A 15,442-nucleotide genomic window follows, 5' to 3' on the forward strand; every position below is an offset into this window, starting at 1 on the left:
AGAACTGAAATGGAAAATGAAAGTAACCACCAGAACATTCTGAGATGGGAATCTTACCTCCATCACAGTTAATGGAGGCTTAAAATTTAGTGTATCATTTTCCATTTCTACATTTGGGAATTAACTTTGCCTTGCTAGCTGTCTTTGCCTTGGCAGGCAGCTGAGCCCTGGGCTCTCCCTGGTGGGCTTGGGAAATCCTCCCCACCCCCAATTGTTGCTTAACCACACCTATATTGCTTTTAATAGGTATCTTGGACCCTAAGAAAATACCCTAAAATGGCTATTTTTTTCCCAAGACAAAGAGGAGAGAACAAGAACGCTACTATTCTAGGCAGTCTCTGAGGCTCCAGGGTCCTGCACTGATGAAATAATGTAATGAGGAGACTTTAAAATTACTAATCCTTCCAGTCCTTTGCCTACTATCCCAGGAACTTCCTTTTCAGTCTCAGGGCTTTCAAATACTCTTGAGTATCAGGCAGGATGTGACTTTGCCCCTTCTGTTGTTATCTTAATCAAAGCAACAGTAAACAGAACTCTGCCGTGGATGTGATTCCCACAGATGAGTATGGATTTGGCCTTTCTGGACTTAGCTCAACTTAGAAGTGTCTCCTTGTAATTCTAGAGGAGGACTCTTGGCTCCTCTGATGCTGAGGAAGTTGTCTTTGGGAGTCCTCCATCTCTCCCCCACCAACCAAGTTCAAGCCTCTAAGGCTATTTTCAACCAACCCATTGCTCATCAAGTGCAGAAGGCTTCTTCATCGTTCTCCTTCAAAGGCTGGTTTCCAATTGGTGGAGACAGGAGAGCTTTCAGATTTCACATAGGAACAAGATGATCTGATCTGTAGTGCTTCTTCCCTGCTGTGGCTTTTCTTAGTCTCCTTCCCAGAGTCCTGGAAATCTCTTTTTTTTTCTTCTACAGTGCAGGACTCTCAGGTCCTACATGCCTCTGACTTCATTTTTATGCCTTGAGTGCCCAGAGCTGGGCCTGTCATCCCTCTTCCTAAGAGGTATACAAGCTCATGCTTACCCAGATCTTTATCATCAGGGCACCCTCTTCTGAAGAAGTGGAGAGATAGTATAGTTTATTTGTAGAGGAGGGTTTTTATCAGCAGTTAAGTTTATCAGCAGACTAAGCCATTTTCATCCCACTCACTGCCTACATAATATAGTGTTGGGAGAAAATGTTTCCTCTGTTGTGGCCATAGTCCAAATGCTTTGAGTTCAGAGTTCCTCTCTTGGGACCAAGTCCAGGATGGAGAACCAGGTGCAAGAATACAGCGTATCAGGAGCTTGGGACTAATCTCAGTATCTGCGGTCTTGAACCAAGAGCCCTTTGTCTCATTTGTGCACTGCCAGACATTTTTCAAGGGGAAACATATCACGATTCAAATGACTAACACCTCAACCCTGTCATATATCAGCAAGCAGGATGGTAACAGGTTGCCAGCACTTTGCAAACAGGCCATACTGTTCTTCAGATGGGCAGTACCATACATCTGGTCTGTCAAGGCCCTCCATATAAGAAGAGAAGACTGTTTCCAAGCCAACTGGTTGAGCAGACTCTTTTAGACCCTCCAAATGGGTTCTGTATGAATGGGCTTCAGATCCTTCAATGACTTGGGGCCCTGGCATTGGACATCTGTTTAACACTTTCCAATGGGACGACCCGCAACCTTCCTCCAGGACTGGGAGTCAGGAGGCAGTCATGTCCCAGCTCTTCCCAGTCCTGGCTAAGGGAGCTTGGGTGCATCTTCCCACCCTTCCCACTCCTGTCCAGTATCTTAGCCAGTATCTGACCAGAATGAGCAGTTATCATCCTAGTATCTCCTCCTGGTCAAGGTGTGTGTGGCTTGCCAGACTTCAGTCCTGACCACTGCTAAGTCGTACAGTTCACACAGACCTCCTTCCTTTACCCTAAGCTGGACCTGCTCTAATTCTAATGTGGAGGCTAAGCGGCCTAGAATATTCTTCTAGAGTTCTTTACACTCTTGGCAGCCTAAAGAATTCCATCAGCTTGGACTCTTTTTAACCTGTGGTGCCAGGACAGATACTTCTATCCCATTACCATCAGTTGCTACTATTCTGTAGTTTCTCCTGGAGGGTGTTGGGTGAGTCTGAAACCTTGCTCCTTCCACAGGCTGGTCCTGGATCTGGGTTCAGTTTTAGCCATCTTAAATCTAAATACTTAGGATCTCACCCATGCTTTTGGCATATTTTAAGGACAACAAACATTGCCCTCCTGGCAACTGAATGGAGTAGTTCAACTGGTAACAAGTCTCTGAGCAATGGGAAGATGTCTCAATGCTTGTGTTTTTCTTATCACTGAGATATTTTCTTAGTGGTCATCTCTTCTGCAGACAGGCTGTCAGAAGTGACAGCAATAACTGCTGGCCCAGCCTTCTGCATTTTCTACTGATAGGGCAATTCTTTGCCCCAATCCCTATTGTTTTCCAAAGCTTAATTTTCCCATCCTTTGTCCAAACTGTTCACATCCCAGTCCAAAGGAATGGCATTGTCTAAACCAGTCTTCTCCAACATGGTGCCCTCCAGATGTTTTGGACATCAGTCCCAGCATAGTCAATGGTCAGGAATCCTGAGAGTTGTAGTCCAAAATATCTGCAGGGCACCAGGTTGGGGAAGGCTGATCTAGGTGTTAGGAGAGAATTAGAGATTTTCTTCACCACACTCCGCTCCTCAGACAGTCTTCTTCCCTTTTCATCACTTATGAGGTGAGGACAGAGGTAGGATTGCAGTGAATTAAGACATGCATGTCAGGGTCTATGGAAGCCTCCACTTGTGGGGGGTCCTAGCTCCCCCCCCCTCCAAGGAGCAGGTACCTCTTGGGCCATTAGATCTACATCCTCTTCTGGAAGAGGGCAGTGAATTGGTCATTCCTTCATACTCTCATCAAACACTAGGTTTGATGTTGTTGCCTCTGCTGAGGCAGCCTTTGGCCACAGAGTACTTCACTGTGTAATTCAGCCATGAGTCCGGAATGTACTCCCCACCATCACCTTATATGTATAGGACACTGCTTTGTTACACCCCAGTGTCTGAGACCACTGGATACTGCCAAGTAGAGTGAACAGAGAATTTTCCTTTCCTGTGAATTCTTCTCCTTGTTTGCCAAACAGTGGTCCAGCTCCCATCCTATATGCAGTTATCACCAGGGTCTGGGTTAGGCCATATTAAATAAGGATTACTGCTTAGACAGTTGTTTCTGTCATTAAGGAGGAAGTAGGAGGTGCTCCTAGCCCAGCCCCTTGAGCTAGTCTTCAGTTTAAAAAGACCCTGACCCCTGCTGAGCAGAGAGAAGAGTACCCAGAGTCTGGTGAAAAAATAGAAGAAGAATCCACAGGTAAGGAACATTCTCCGTTCTGCTGTACTTCTGTCAGCCATGTCTGTTTGCTGCTTGACCAACCCCTGCAACTGTCCTGCCATCCCCATCTGTAGCACAAATAGGAGTAATTTAACTCCAGATATTAATGAACTGCCACTTTTTATTACTTTAATGCTGTGGTTGGCACTGAGAAAAGGGGTGCACACAAACAGCTCTTGTGAACAGGGCTATTTTGGATTCTCAGATTTTCATAGATTTAGAAGCAAGAAGTTAGTATGTGGCTTATATTAAGGTCTCTGTTAGAAACCTATCGGCAACAAAAGGGTTCGAACTTTAATTTTAATGTTAATTCCATGTCAATGAATATGTCCAAATTATCGGCATAAAATGAGCAAATGATAAATTTAGTCCCTTACTAATACACCCATTGCACTTTTGTGATGCTATTTTTATAGCTCCTTGCGTACATATGAAAGTGCTAATGCTTGAGATGGTACATGGATTATTATGAGTTAAGAAGGGTTCTCTGTGCTTTGCTGAAGCAGAAGGTGAAGTTCCTGTTTACTTATTTTTGTCCACCCAAGAATTTGAGCTAAGATTCTCCGACATATATGAGCGGTTTTTCTTCTCAATAAAGGGTAAACAAAGAGCAGATAGTATAATGTGTGTCGTCATTTATCCACATTTTCTGTTATACTTCTTGTGTGTTGAACTGTTTTCAAGAAACCATTCCAAAAGTCCTGGCAATGCTAACAGTGTTCTACTGCATTAAAATATAGGACCTCCTCCTTCAGTAATGAGATTGGTAAAACAATTATGCCATTTGGAAGCCGTTTTATTTATTTTGACGGATTTCTTTGACTTTGGGACATCGTGCTTTCACACGTTGCCAGTCTGTGCAACTATGAGTGATTGTTGCTTTATGTCAGGGATGGGCAGACTTCAAGCTTGTGGGATCTACTTTGTTCTTTACCAGAACCCCAAGAACCACCAATGGAGCTAGGTGCAAACTAAACTTAGAATTAAAAAATTCTGAATTTGTTTTGAGTATCGGTACTGAAAGGAGTCCACGGTTCACAAAAATCCACTCCCACCACTTCCAGCTTTCCTCATTCCAGCAGTATAATTTCGGGGGGGGGGGTCATTTTGTTGCCATTGTTAACACCATTGTAAGTCAGAAATCATTGCCAATCTTCTTCAGATCATCCAGATATCTACCAATAGATCCCAATCTACCTTCTGCCCACCTGACCACTAGCTTGCTATATGCCCACAATGTCTCTTCCCAGTGAATACCCATTACAGCAAGACAAATGTCTGTATTCATGCAGTGGAAAGTGTCTGTGGTTCCCCAGTATGTATCCCAAACCAAGATTAATTATGATTGGCCGTAATTGGTGGTTTGTGTAAAAAGCTAGTTTCTGGAGAAACTTAAGGAGGGCTGTTCTCTCATTGTTAAGTGTTTTCATTCCTCCACCATCCGTTTTTTCTCTCTTTGGTCAAAAACCGGGGCTATGAACTAACTGAATGTTTGCTGAAGTCTTGTTATTATGTTTGATATTTTGAAAATTCTCAATCTTCGTGGAACAAAACCAAAGTTGGGTGTATTTTACTATCCCAGGCCACAAATACATTTTGGGGTAGTAAAATGTCCCCAATAGAAAGCTATATGTGTGATTACAGAAGAAGTGCACTTACCTCTGCTTGCTTGTACCATGGAGCATATTTTACCCCAATATATTAATGTTAGCTTGGACAAAAAAAACGCCCCAGTAGCAAAAATCAATAGATTTCGTGAGATTTTTTGTTTGGTCCCTGGCTCTCTTTGGTTTTCAGAAAGAAAATTCTGTATGGGTATTCAAGTATTTCTCCATGGATCAGTTTTTGTTGGAAAAGAATTACCCAACATACTACATTGGCTGGGACAAAAATATCCCGAAACCAAGGCTTCAGTTGGTTTCTGAGGGACATTTTTCCTCCAGGCACTTTTTCTACACAGAAAGAAAACTGTAAATGGTAAGTGGCAGAAATTTGGGGACATTGTTCACTAATATGAAGGTGACAATCTCCGAGGAGGGCTACATTGTCAATCTACGTGTGTGTAAATTCTGAAATGAGAAGTGTGCCCAGGGTAAAATTTACCCCGAGTTGTTGGATGAGGTGAATCCACACCTCACTGAACAAGTTCTATTGAATGTACAGGAGGTGATATTAATTCTGCTGTATAGCTGACATTTATTTCTGTATGGCATGTGCTGGAAATTTTCCAGATAAATTGTTCTCATTGTTTGAATCCCACCTGGTTCAAGGATGAGGAGGGGTGGGGAGAGAGTGCTGCCTCCTGCATGCTCATCACTTCCGCTTCTGCCTCCTGCATGCTCATCACTTCCGCTTTTACTTAACAACCTACAGTTGGCCTGTTCTTAGGGTGCTGAGCATGACATGCGAACCCAGAGCACTGGGTTGTTTAGGTGCTAAACAACCCAGCAGTTGGCCCTGCAACAAACGACAGGTTAACTATTTGTGTTGTTTAGCACCTAAACAACCCAGCACTCTGGGTTTGCTCGTCAAACTCAAATTCCTAAAAATGAGCCAATTGTAGGTTGTTGATTAAAAGTGGAAGTGGCTGGCACACTGCACGCAGTGCACCCACTCTCCCGTTTGTGCATGACAGCCCGTGGGTTGTTTAACCCACAGGCTGTCGTTACGTGCAAACCAGTTCGTTCCCTAACAAGGGCTTGCTTGCAGTATCAGCACTACGGTCATCTTAAAAACAAAAAGTCAACTCTAATTTAAACAACATTTATATCTGAGATTAGTCAACTGATTAATTGCACTAATTGGATGGATTTGTTAATTGTAAAATTTCTCCTTTTGAATTGTTTCAATTTTAAATATTCTGGAGTTATATTCCATCTATATTCCACTGTTTGAAAGGTGGCATTTTGGAACCTCAGAAGGGAGCTGCGGTTGGAAGATCATTTTCTTTAAGCTGGAGAAATCATCCTGAAGTTGTGGAACCAATGAGGTTTAGAAGTGCTACTACCTCAGGAGTACCAGGAGTTGAGAAAGCGAGGAATATAGTGCGTCAGAGAGCAACAGGTTAGGAACAGGCAATTTAATGTCCTAATTATCAGAAATTAAATGTTGGCAATTTTATTTTTTAATAGTAATTGGAATGCATTTCTGCCATTTGATATTGGGTCCTTTGAGCATGTAAACTGCTTTTTAATCATTTGTTTTTTGTCATGGCCCCTGTACAGTCCTACATATGTGACTGTACTTGCATGGCCTTGATGCAAAGCCTTCTAGAGATTTGACAGCCCCTCCCCTAGGCTACCGGTTATGATCCAAGGAATGGGGTGAGTATGCTCTAACCCAGTCCTCACCACAGTAGGTGTGAGGCACCGGACCTTTGTTATTCAGGTTTTGTGAGGTGCAGTGGGAGGGATAAAATTCCTTTTCATTTTGGGATTTCTCATTGTTAATTATCTAAAGCTAAATCAGTCAGTGGTAAGTTCAATCATCACTTCTATGGGTGGTACTTCTCTTCATGATGCAGCATACTTATGGAGCAACAAGTCCTTCAATTGTAAAGTGTTGTAGGAGGGGAGTCTTGTCCGCAGGAGCTGGGATTTGTACATCTGTGTCTAAAATAAATTTCAGTAAGCAACTCCAATCTGTTTTGAGCAGACAAAGCAGATAAGATGCTGTGGAAAGAGCTCCATGTGCATCTACAAATTGTATTTACTCTATTATAGGATTGCAGGCATTTTTCTTATTATAGTATTATATAATCCTTCTAGAGCAGAACATGAATGTTATTGGATTAGCTCACTACTCATCACCATATGATACTTGTTAGCATAAAGAGCTATAGCTCCCAGTGGGTTAGATCTGGAGATCCTGTGAGTGGAATTCCACTCATGGAAGTTGGGAGAGGTGGTTTTTCTAATTCCCTCTGAGTCCCCCACATCTCTTCCAGAGAGCTGGAGAACCCTCCAGAACAGTGTGGGAGGTGCACAGGAGGCTACAGGTGGCAGGGGGAATCAGTGGAAATTGCCTCCCCTCCTCTTTCTGTGAGCAGCAGCCTCTACTAGATTTCTAGTCATTCCCTGAAGGGCTACTTTGGATCCAAGCCTAACAGTCCCAAATTAAAATCTTGCCTCAATCATGAACTCACTAAATAGTTTACTGGTTCAACCCTTTGCAGTATGTTTTGAACATTCCAAATCAGTGCCTTATGAAAAAAGGATGTAAATCACTTTCACCTAAATGTCTTTTGGTAACTTCTGCCTTACCAAAAGTTGAAACATGTTGTAAAAATTCACAGCAGCCAAATAATTGTCAGACAAATGAAGATAGAAAATTTGGGAAACATTGCAATATGTGTAACTGAATTCCTGAACTTGCTTAATAGCATGAAATGCATTATATGGCTAACTCAACACATAAAGTTGAAATATATATATATACACACATACACACACATGTTATAAATGTATGTTATATGTTGCCATTTGGAACTAAAGAGAAAAACTAGAATAAATTGAAAATAGAAACCACTAACATTTTTGTACACAAAAGGAAAATTTTATTATATGGACTTACAAACAGTATGTATACCTTGGCATTAACATGCAGAAACAGAAGGCATGCCTATTTTTAAAGGGGAAACTTAGAAAATAAACATTTGTATAATATAATCTACTGAGTATCAATAAACTTGGAGATTCAGTTGAAAGTAGCATTATTAAATTGCTTAGTAATATATCATCATACAGAGTAAAGCTGCAATCCTGTGCACATTTACCTCAGAGTAAACCCACTGAATCCTGTGGGACTTGCTTTTGACAAAACATGCATAGGCTGGGACTACACATGTCATAGTGCCTGTAGACAAAACTAGCTATCCTGAACCCTTATTTTAATTTATTTTTAATTATGCCCCACTTTGTAAGGGGGGCATAATTTGTAACAATAAGTACTAATCTTTAAAATACTATCATTATCCAAGTTTGTTTCCCTAATCTGAATCACTGTCTGAAAGATCTATTACTTTTGATGATGAACTTCCACTCTAAGCGTCACAAAATAGAAGGTTTGCATGCCTTGAAGCAAACTTCTAAATTCTTTTTCATGTTAGTTTGTTCCTTGATTGTGTGTGTGCATTTTCAATCATTTATCAGGTTCTTTCTCTTGATGGAGGAAACTGAGACTGTGTAGTATAGAGGTCATGTTTACCACATGTTTGCAGACATCTTGGAAGATGTTCTGTATCTTGAAACACTTGCAAATACTTTTCCTATATCAAGCCCAACGAATAAAAACAAAGGTTTCTTGTGGCACCTTTAAAAACTAACACATTTATTTTGACATAAGCTTTCCTGGAGTAGAGCTCACTGCATCATGTGTTATCCCCAGTGGGAAGATAGATAACACATACAGAGGTGTACGTATCATAAAAAAATTATAGACTGTGAACAGGACATGACACTCAAGATGTATACATCTGTAACATTTCTATGCAAAATTAAATATGTAGAAAGAAACACATTGAGTATAGAAATATCAGACTGTTCCTCTTGCATTTTATGCCTTTGGCTCCACGGTTTACAGTTTTCTTTCTGTATTCTTATATGTATTGTATATATGAAGTGGGCTGTGCTCCCTAAAAACATAGGTCACAATAAGTCTGTTAGTCTTCGAGGTGCGACAAGACTCTTCCTTGTTCTTGCTAAAACAGACTAATAGAACTACCCCTCTGGGATAAGTCCTAAGAATGTTGCTCATTTAGTAATCCAGTCAAATGCAATAGCAATGCTATCACCAAAGTTGCTACCTTGGATCTAAGAAATTTATAGCAGTGTGAATTGGCTGTAAAAATTATGTACTATCACCACCATCATCATCTAAGCATTTATAGGGTGCTTTCAAGTGATAGGGTGCTTCACATAAATTACCTTGTTCTGTAAGGTAGATCAGTATTATTATCTCTGCTTTAAAAGATATTCCTCTCATTTCTGGAAGAGTTTGCCCCTCTTCCCCAATATCCCAGTTTTTTTTATTGCAACCCTTAAGAAGGGGAAATGCCCCCCTCAACAATCTTTTTTTTTTTTTAATGGGACGTCATCTCTCCTCACATAGCCATTCATCACTCTGAATTCAGGCAAGACCTACTGCTCCCCAAACCAGCAGAAGCAAATTCCTGTCTTTGTGTCGGATGCCCTCAGTCTTCACCTCAGAGCAGTTATAGGGCATCTCTTTTGTTGTTGTTGTTCAGTTGACATCCTGCATTTAAAACGAGGCTTTCCGCTCCTGTTTTAAATGCAGGATCACAATGATCCTTTTTGATGTGCTTCCTTTTCCCCCACCCCTTCCCCCCTCCTTCTCCCCTGTAGCTGAGTCTTCCATTATCTTTCTTTGCTCTCGCTCCTCTTCTTGCCGCTTTAACTCTTGCTTTAACTCTTTTGACGGAGGGAACTGAAGCGGAACACAATGGGATAATTTGATAGCTCATTATCTGCTATCTATTTAAAAATGGAACAAAGGGCATTTAGTGCAGGAGACTCCCTGGAGGATCACGGCGTGATGTAAAGAGCCCACAAACTTCCATGAAGGAGCAATCTCTATCACAGGATAGAAGCCCAGTGTGAAGGAGCCCGTAGTCAAACTACCAGCCCGGTCTTGATGTAATCTGGGACTGTAGAAATGCCCCTTCCATAAGAAGACCTAGAAATGGAACACAACCCCTCTGGAGAGTTGTTGTCCACAAAACTGACCAGCCCACTTCAGTTCCTCACCGTTTAACCACATAACACTTAGCATCATTTATAAAGAATGAAGGTAGTTCGAGTAGTAGGGAGTGGAACAAAATACCTTGAAAATATCTATCTATCTATCTATCTATCTATCTATCTCTATCTATCTTTAAAAAAACTGGAGTGTTAGAGGGACTACTGCTACAAGTACTCTCTACCTACTGGCCTATCATCTTCTTAAATGCTGGGGATGTCCCAAACCTAGTTCATTGCTTATCAAAAACTAGAATGACCCAGTTTGTCTTTCCAAATTGTGCTTTGATTTCCATTAGTCCTGCCAATAACTCCATGTAGCTGGTCATTTGAACTACACTGAATTCCCCCTTTCAGTAAATTTCCAGTTTAAATATTTACCAAACTGGTCTGTACAGCCTACCCTTCTACCAGAGCCCAAGCAAAGGGCAAACTGATTATCCATTGTTATGCTGATAGTGGTACTTAATTGGTAGAAGGCTTCTTGGAATGAACTGAGAAAAGAGTCTAAATCTTGAAAAGTTACAGGGTATGCTTTACTTTTTAATACTTTGGGGAAGTCTAGGGGATATATTGTTGTAATATCACAATTTCTCAAACTGCCCTTCTTGGCTAGGGTCTTTCTGGAAATCAGCAAGACTGAGATTTAAATGTTCCTGTTAAATAGATTGTATTACATGGTAATCAGGTACCACTGGAACATGTGTATAACACTTAGCACACAAGGTACCTGATTACCAGGGATAGTCCTGATTTTCTGGTAGCTGTTCCTAATAAATCAGTGTCCCAATTTTGCCTTGTAGAAGATCTTGTACATAGCATGTTAAAATTTTGTTAGTGTTCACACAGATGTTCCAGAGATGTCACTTTTCAGTATAAAGCAAAAAGATGTGATCTTGTATATAGACACATTTTTCACCTTGCATGTGTAACCCTGGCCCTCTTCTCCCCCCGGTTGTTGTTTCCTCTTCACTTCAGCATTGTTTTCTCGTTGCTCTCTAGACTGGATATCTTGTTTATAGATAGCCTTTCTTCTCTCACTGCCCTGAGTTGATTGATTGGATAGTTTACTGAACGTTTCTCAAGAGAGCTCTGATATAACTTGTTATATCAAGTTATATTGCCACCTTTTTCTGGCTGGGTTCCCGCATCTTCAACAATTGCATAACAGGCAAAATATTGAAAATCTGATGCCTTGCTTTTCATCTCTGCATCTCCATGATAGGGAAAGCATCAGCTGTTGAATTTCTGCTCATCATGTGGTTACTAAGTGCAAACCTTTCTACCTGGAGAAAATTTACTTCCACAAGGCAGATGAAGAAAGTGTCCTATTGCTGTTTGTTTGAACAAGGGGACTTGTATTTTTAGTTGAGATTATAATTAATTCTGAAGACAGACATTTAAAAGAGAATTTTAATTAAGGTTGCAATGCTAAATGTGGTTACTTTGATATAAATCTTCTTTAAACCAGTGAAACTGGGTAGATATATTTAGTAACAGAGTGTTCATGTGAAATAGGGGGTGGAGTTTAAAGTTCTAATATGAAAGACTAAATCTACTTTGCCCTTCTTTCCTCACTTTTTAAAAATTTCACCACTGTTGGGCATTAGTTCCCATCTTCTTACAGGCATCCACATATTCCTAGGTGATGGTGTAGAAGCCCATTTGGTCCATAGTAGCCCAGCATGTGGACACAGAATATGCTTGTAATTGAAACAGCAGATACAAAAGAGAAACAAGGCTAATTAATGTTTCTTGCTGGTAATCCATTTTTCACAACTAGCAACTTTTTAAAAATGAAATAATTCCATATATAGATGTTCTAAAGGAAATATCCTTTCTCTAGCAACTTTTTTTAGTGAGAGGTTTAGTAAACTGGCATTCTAAAAAGTAGCCTCTTCCGTGAGTAATAGTAATCTTGTAAATTATATCTTACTGAATTCCTTTTGTATTTACATTAATAGAAACAAAATATCATGGGTGCATGGGAATTCATGTTCAAGAAAAGTTTCTGTTACTGTCCTCTTTTTCTCTCTTATGCAATATCCTACTAAACAAATCTTTTATTACTATTTTGATTTCTGTCAATTTATTTTTCCCGGGAAGCTAAGCGAAGCCAGTCTATCAGCAACTGTGCTCATCTCTGTGAGACTTTGCCAGTCACTAAAAGTGTACCTCTTCTCCTTCACACTGTGAGCTCTATCTTACCTGGTATCTCTTATACCTCTTACTCTCACACGCTTTCAGGTATGATATTCAAAACTGTTTTGCTTCTGAATATTCTGTATTTTTTGTCCTGTGTCTTGCATGCAACATTCTGAATGTAAATATTTTTATAATACTGTATTTTGAATGAAAATGGTGGTGTGTTATATATAAGTTCTACCTCAAAAGCAAATATCTATTATCTAAAGTTTCAAATTCTGTAAAACAGCTTCTGCGCTCTAATGGTTCTTTTTCTAGATGCATCCTGGCTCACTTATCCTTGAACAATACCTACCACACCAGCTCTGTTAATATGCTTGTAGATGGACTCCTTTCCCCTTTCCTCCCCATATTTTGGCACTTGTGCATTCACTGTGTGGGTGAAAACCTTCACACCATGGCCTTAATGGATATAGATTTGATCAAAGGCATGGAATACCAGTGAAGACTTGTGAAATTATAAAAGAAACACAATAGAAACGTGTTTGATATAGCTAATAGAGGATGCTATCAAATTGATTACCCAGTTAAATGAAATGTACACAGAGAAACAGAATACAAAAAGTGCAGTAAATTGATAGAAGGTACCTTAGTTTGCCTACTACAAGGACAGAAGAAGATGAAAAACGTTATTTGTGCCCACCCAGCAAGGACCAACATGACTGAAAGATACAATAATCCTCCAAAGAAAGTGTGAGAATAGTTATTTAAAGCATTTTGTCCTGCTCTTCAGCCAAACAAAAGCTCACTAAAATAAAAAATAAGAGTCCCTGCACTCAGGCTTACAATCTAAAAGACATGATAGATGACGAAGAGGGATTGGGAAGGAGGAGGAGAAAAAAGCATGGTGGCTGATTCAGTTGCTCAGATGGATGAGAATATACCTATAGGGTCCTCTGTCTTCTTTGTGATATATGCATGGGTCAAGGAAAGATTTGCTGAACACTGTAAATGATATAGATAGATATCTTCTAGAAATATGCATTTTCCCTAACTCCAGAACTACATATGATATAGAACACAAGTTTAAACTGGGGTTCACAAAACAAATTGTGCCCTGAACCAAACATCATTATATAATGAATTCAAAAAATCATATTTTTATTGGGATCTGTACTTCCTTATCTTAATCTGGTTATCAGAATTGGATCCATTCCCAGAGAACTGGTGCCACATATCTGGGACTCTCTGATACTAAAACTGCAAACAGCTGGACATGACACTAAACTGAAACATTTAGTGTGAAGAGTTCAGGAGGAAAGGAAAAGAGGTCAGTTAACATTGCTAACACCTCTAATGATGCTTACATCCAGCAGAAATATCTGTCCATGAAAACGTGGTGATTTAGCCACAGCAGAAGCAAATTAGTTTCTAGATATTTTATTTAAAAAACCACCTGAAAGTAAGTTTGAAGTTACAAGTTGTACATTACGTATCAGCATTCTGCATGGTTCTTTGCTGTACCCCATGACCAGCAGTGGGAGAATAATGAATGGAAACTGAAGAAATATATACGCATTTGCTTAAATGTCATAGCTATACAGGATGCAGATGTCACCACTCAGTGTTGGTGCAGATTTTTTCAACCATAATGGGGTGGAGGTTACTGCAGAGTATGCACAGTTCTGCATGATATATGTATGTTTTACATGCATACACACTGTCATGGTCAGCGGCTTAGCTGGACTTTCAAGGACAACACTAACACGGTCTGCACTCACAAAAAGCTTTATTCAGGATGGAGTATTGACATTGTGATGGTTCACCTCAAACATTTGAGTGACCAAGAATGGAACTTTCAACCCTCTGTTATAGCTGATAACAACATATGCTAAACCACATACCTCCGTGCCCTCCCTTCCTGTATTTGCTATTCATCATTTCGGTTTCTCATACAAATCAATAATGTGTTATGCTTCTCTTCTTGAAGCCTAGACGTAAATTCATAAAGGTCACAATGACAGACAGGAAAATGCTAACTTGACCACAAGCTCTATAGGAAATTAGAGAAACCCACAAACTGCATCCTGTTATTCTTCACTTTCTGTGTTAAGCTAAGCCTTCAATAAGTATTCTTGCCTTACATTCTTGCCCTAATCTTATTATGGCCACTAACTTAAAATGGAATCTCTTTGGTCAAAGCTGAATGTCCATTACAGCCATGACAACACTTTTTGGAGAAAGTTCCACACGTGTATCAGATCGGAGAACAGTATTTCCACACCAGCTAGTAAGCTGACATTTGGCATACACAAAATCCAAGATATGATGAGGATTAGAGAGAAAAGAATAGGACATTTTTATGTCTAATGTTAAAAACTTTGGATCTGAAAGTTCTTCACAGCTGCTGTTTTTCCACAGTACAATGGTGGGAGGAAATTCAATTTACAAGGAAGGAGCAACATTCGGATAGGTTCTAATTTTATTTATTTATTTACACAATTTATATACCACTGTACATCAGTAAATTATCCCAGTGGTGAACAATAAAAGGGAAAAAACAAAATAATAATAATTGAAATATAGAATTAAAACCTTTAGAATCAGTGTGCGCCAATTTTAACCCTTCTCCTGCATGCCTTTTCTCACTTCCAACTCACACCCCATTCCAGTCATTTTGCAGTGGAGAAATAATGACTGAAGTTCCCAGATCACTTGTTCACCACCAACTGTAAATAAATTCTAAGTAATAGTTAAGATGTTATTTTGTTTTCTCTATTAATTGATAAAGAGGGTACAAATGAATTAATGATATAAATGTTGCACACTTTGTTAATAGGGCATTAGCATGTGTAATTTTTATATGGTTGAAACGTTTTTGTATCAATCCCTACAGAAGCAGAAGAATATCAACAATCAGAAAATGGAGCTGAATACTATCAACAGGAACATTTAGCAGGAACAGAATGCAATGGTTCATTTTTAGACCAGGAACAATTAACTCGAAGCAGTAGCACCTCAGATATTCGAGACCAATGCAATACTCACGTTTTTCAAGGTAATTCAGAAGTAAAAGGAGCTGTCTGTCAACATATTTAAGGACCTCAGTGAGGAAGAACTCTTGCTTGGTATGAAATTGTTTCATGCAACAATGCTTAAAGTA

General features: G+C 39.8%; 2 protein-coding genes across 13 annotated transcripts in view; both read left to right on the forward strand.

Annotated features, from left to right (window-relative positions):
* Nucleotides 1-15,442, forward strand: part of LOC146347486 (uncharacterized) — a 185,626-nt gene that overhangs the window by 119,932 nt on the left and 50,252 nt on the right. The window lies entirely within an intron of this gene.
* Nucleotides 1-15,442, forward strand: part of RALGAPA2 (Ral GTPase activating protein catalytic subunit alpha 2) — a 280,593-nt gene that overhangs the window by 75,327 nt on the left and 189,824 nt on the right. For 8 of the 12 annotated variants that reach the window (XM_084850724.1, XM_084850733.1, XM_084850725.1 and 5 more), the window contains 3 exons: nt 6,278-6,442; nt 12,241-12,381; nt 15,176-15,337. In XM_084850724.1, coding sequence (XP_084706850.1) covers nt 6,278-6,442; nt 12,241-12,381; nt 15,176-15,337 — 468 coding nt within the window. The remainder of the gene's footprint in view (nt 1-6,277; nt 6,443-12,240; nt 12,382-15,175; nt 15,338-15,442) is intronic. The other 4 variants (XM_084850727.1, XM_084850735.1, XM_084850729.1 and 1 more) reach the window with 2 other exon arrangements.

This window comes from Heloderma suspectum, chromosome 4, assembly GCF_057233095.1.
Source record: "Heloderma suspectum isolate Gila_16-S chromosome 4, 16-S_ref, whole genome shotgun sequence".
Lineage (NCBI taxonomy): Eukaryota > Metazoa > Chordata > Lepidosauria > Squamata > Helodermatidae > Heloderma > Heloderma suspectum.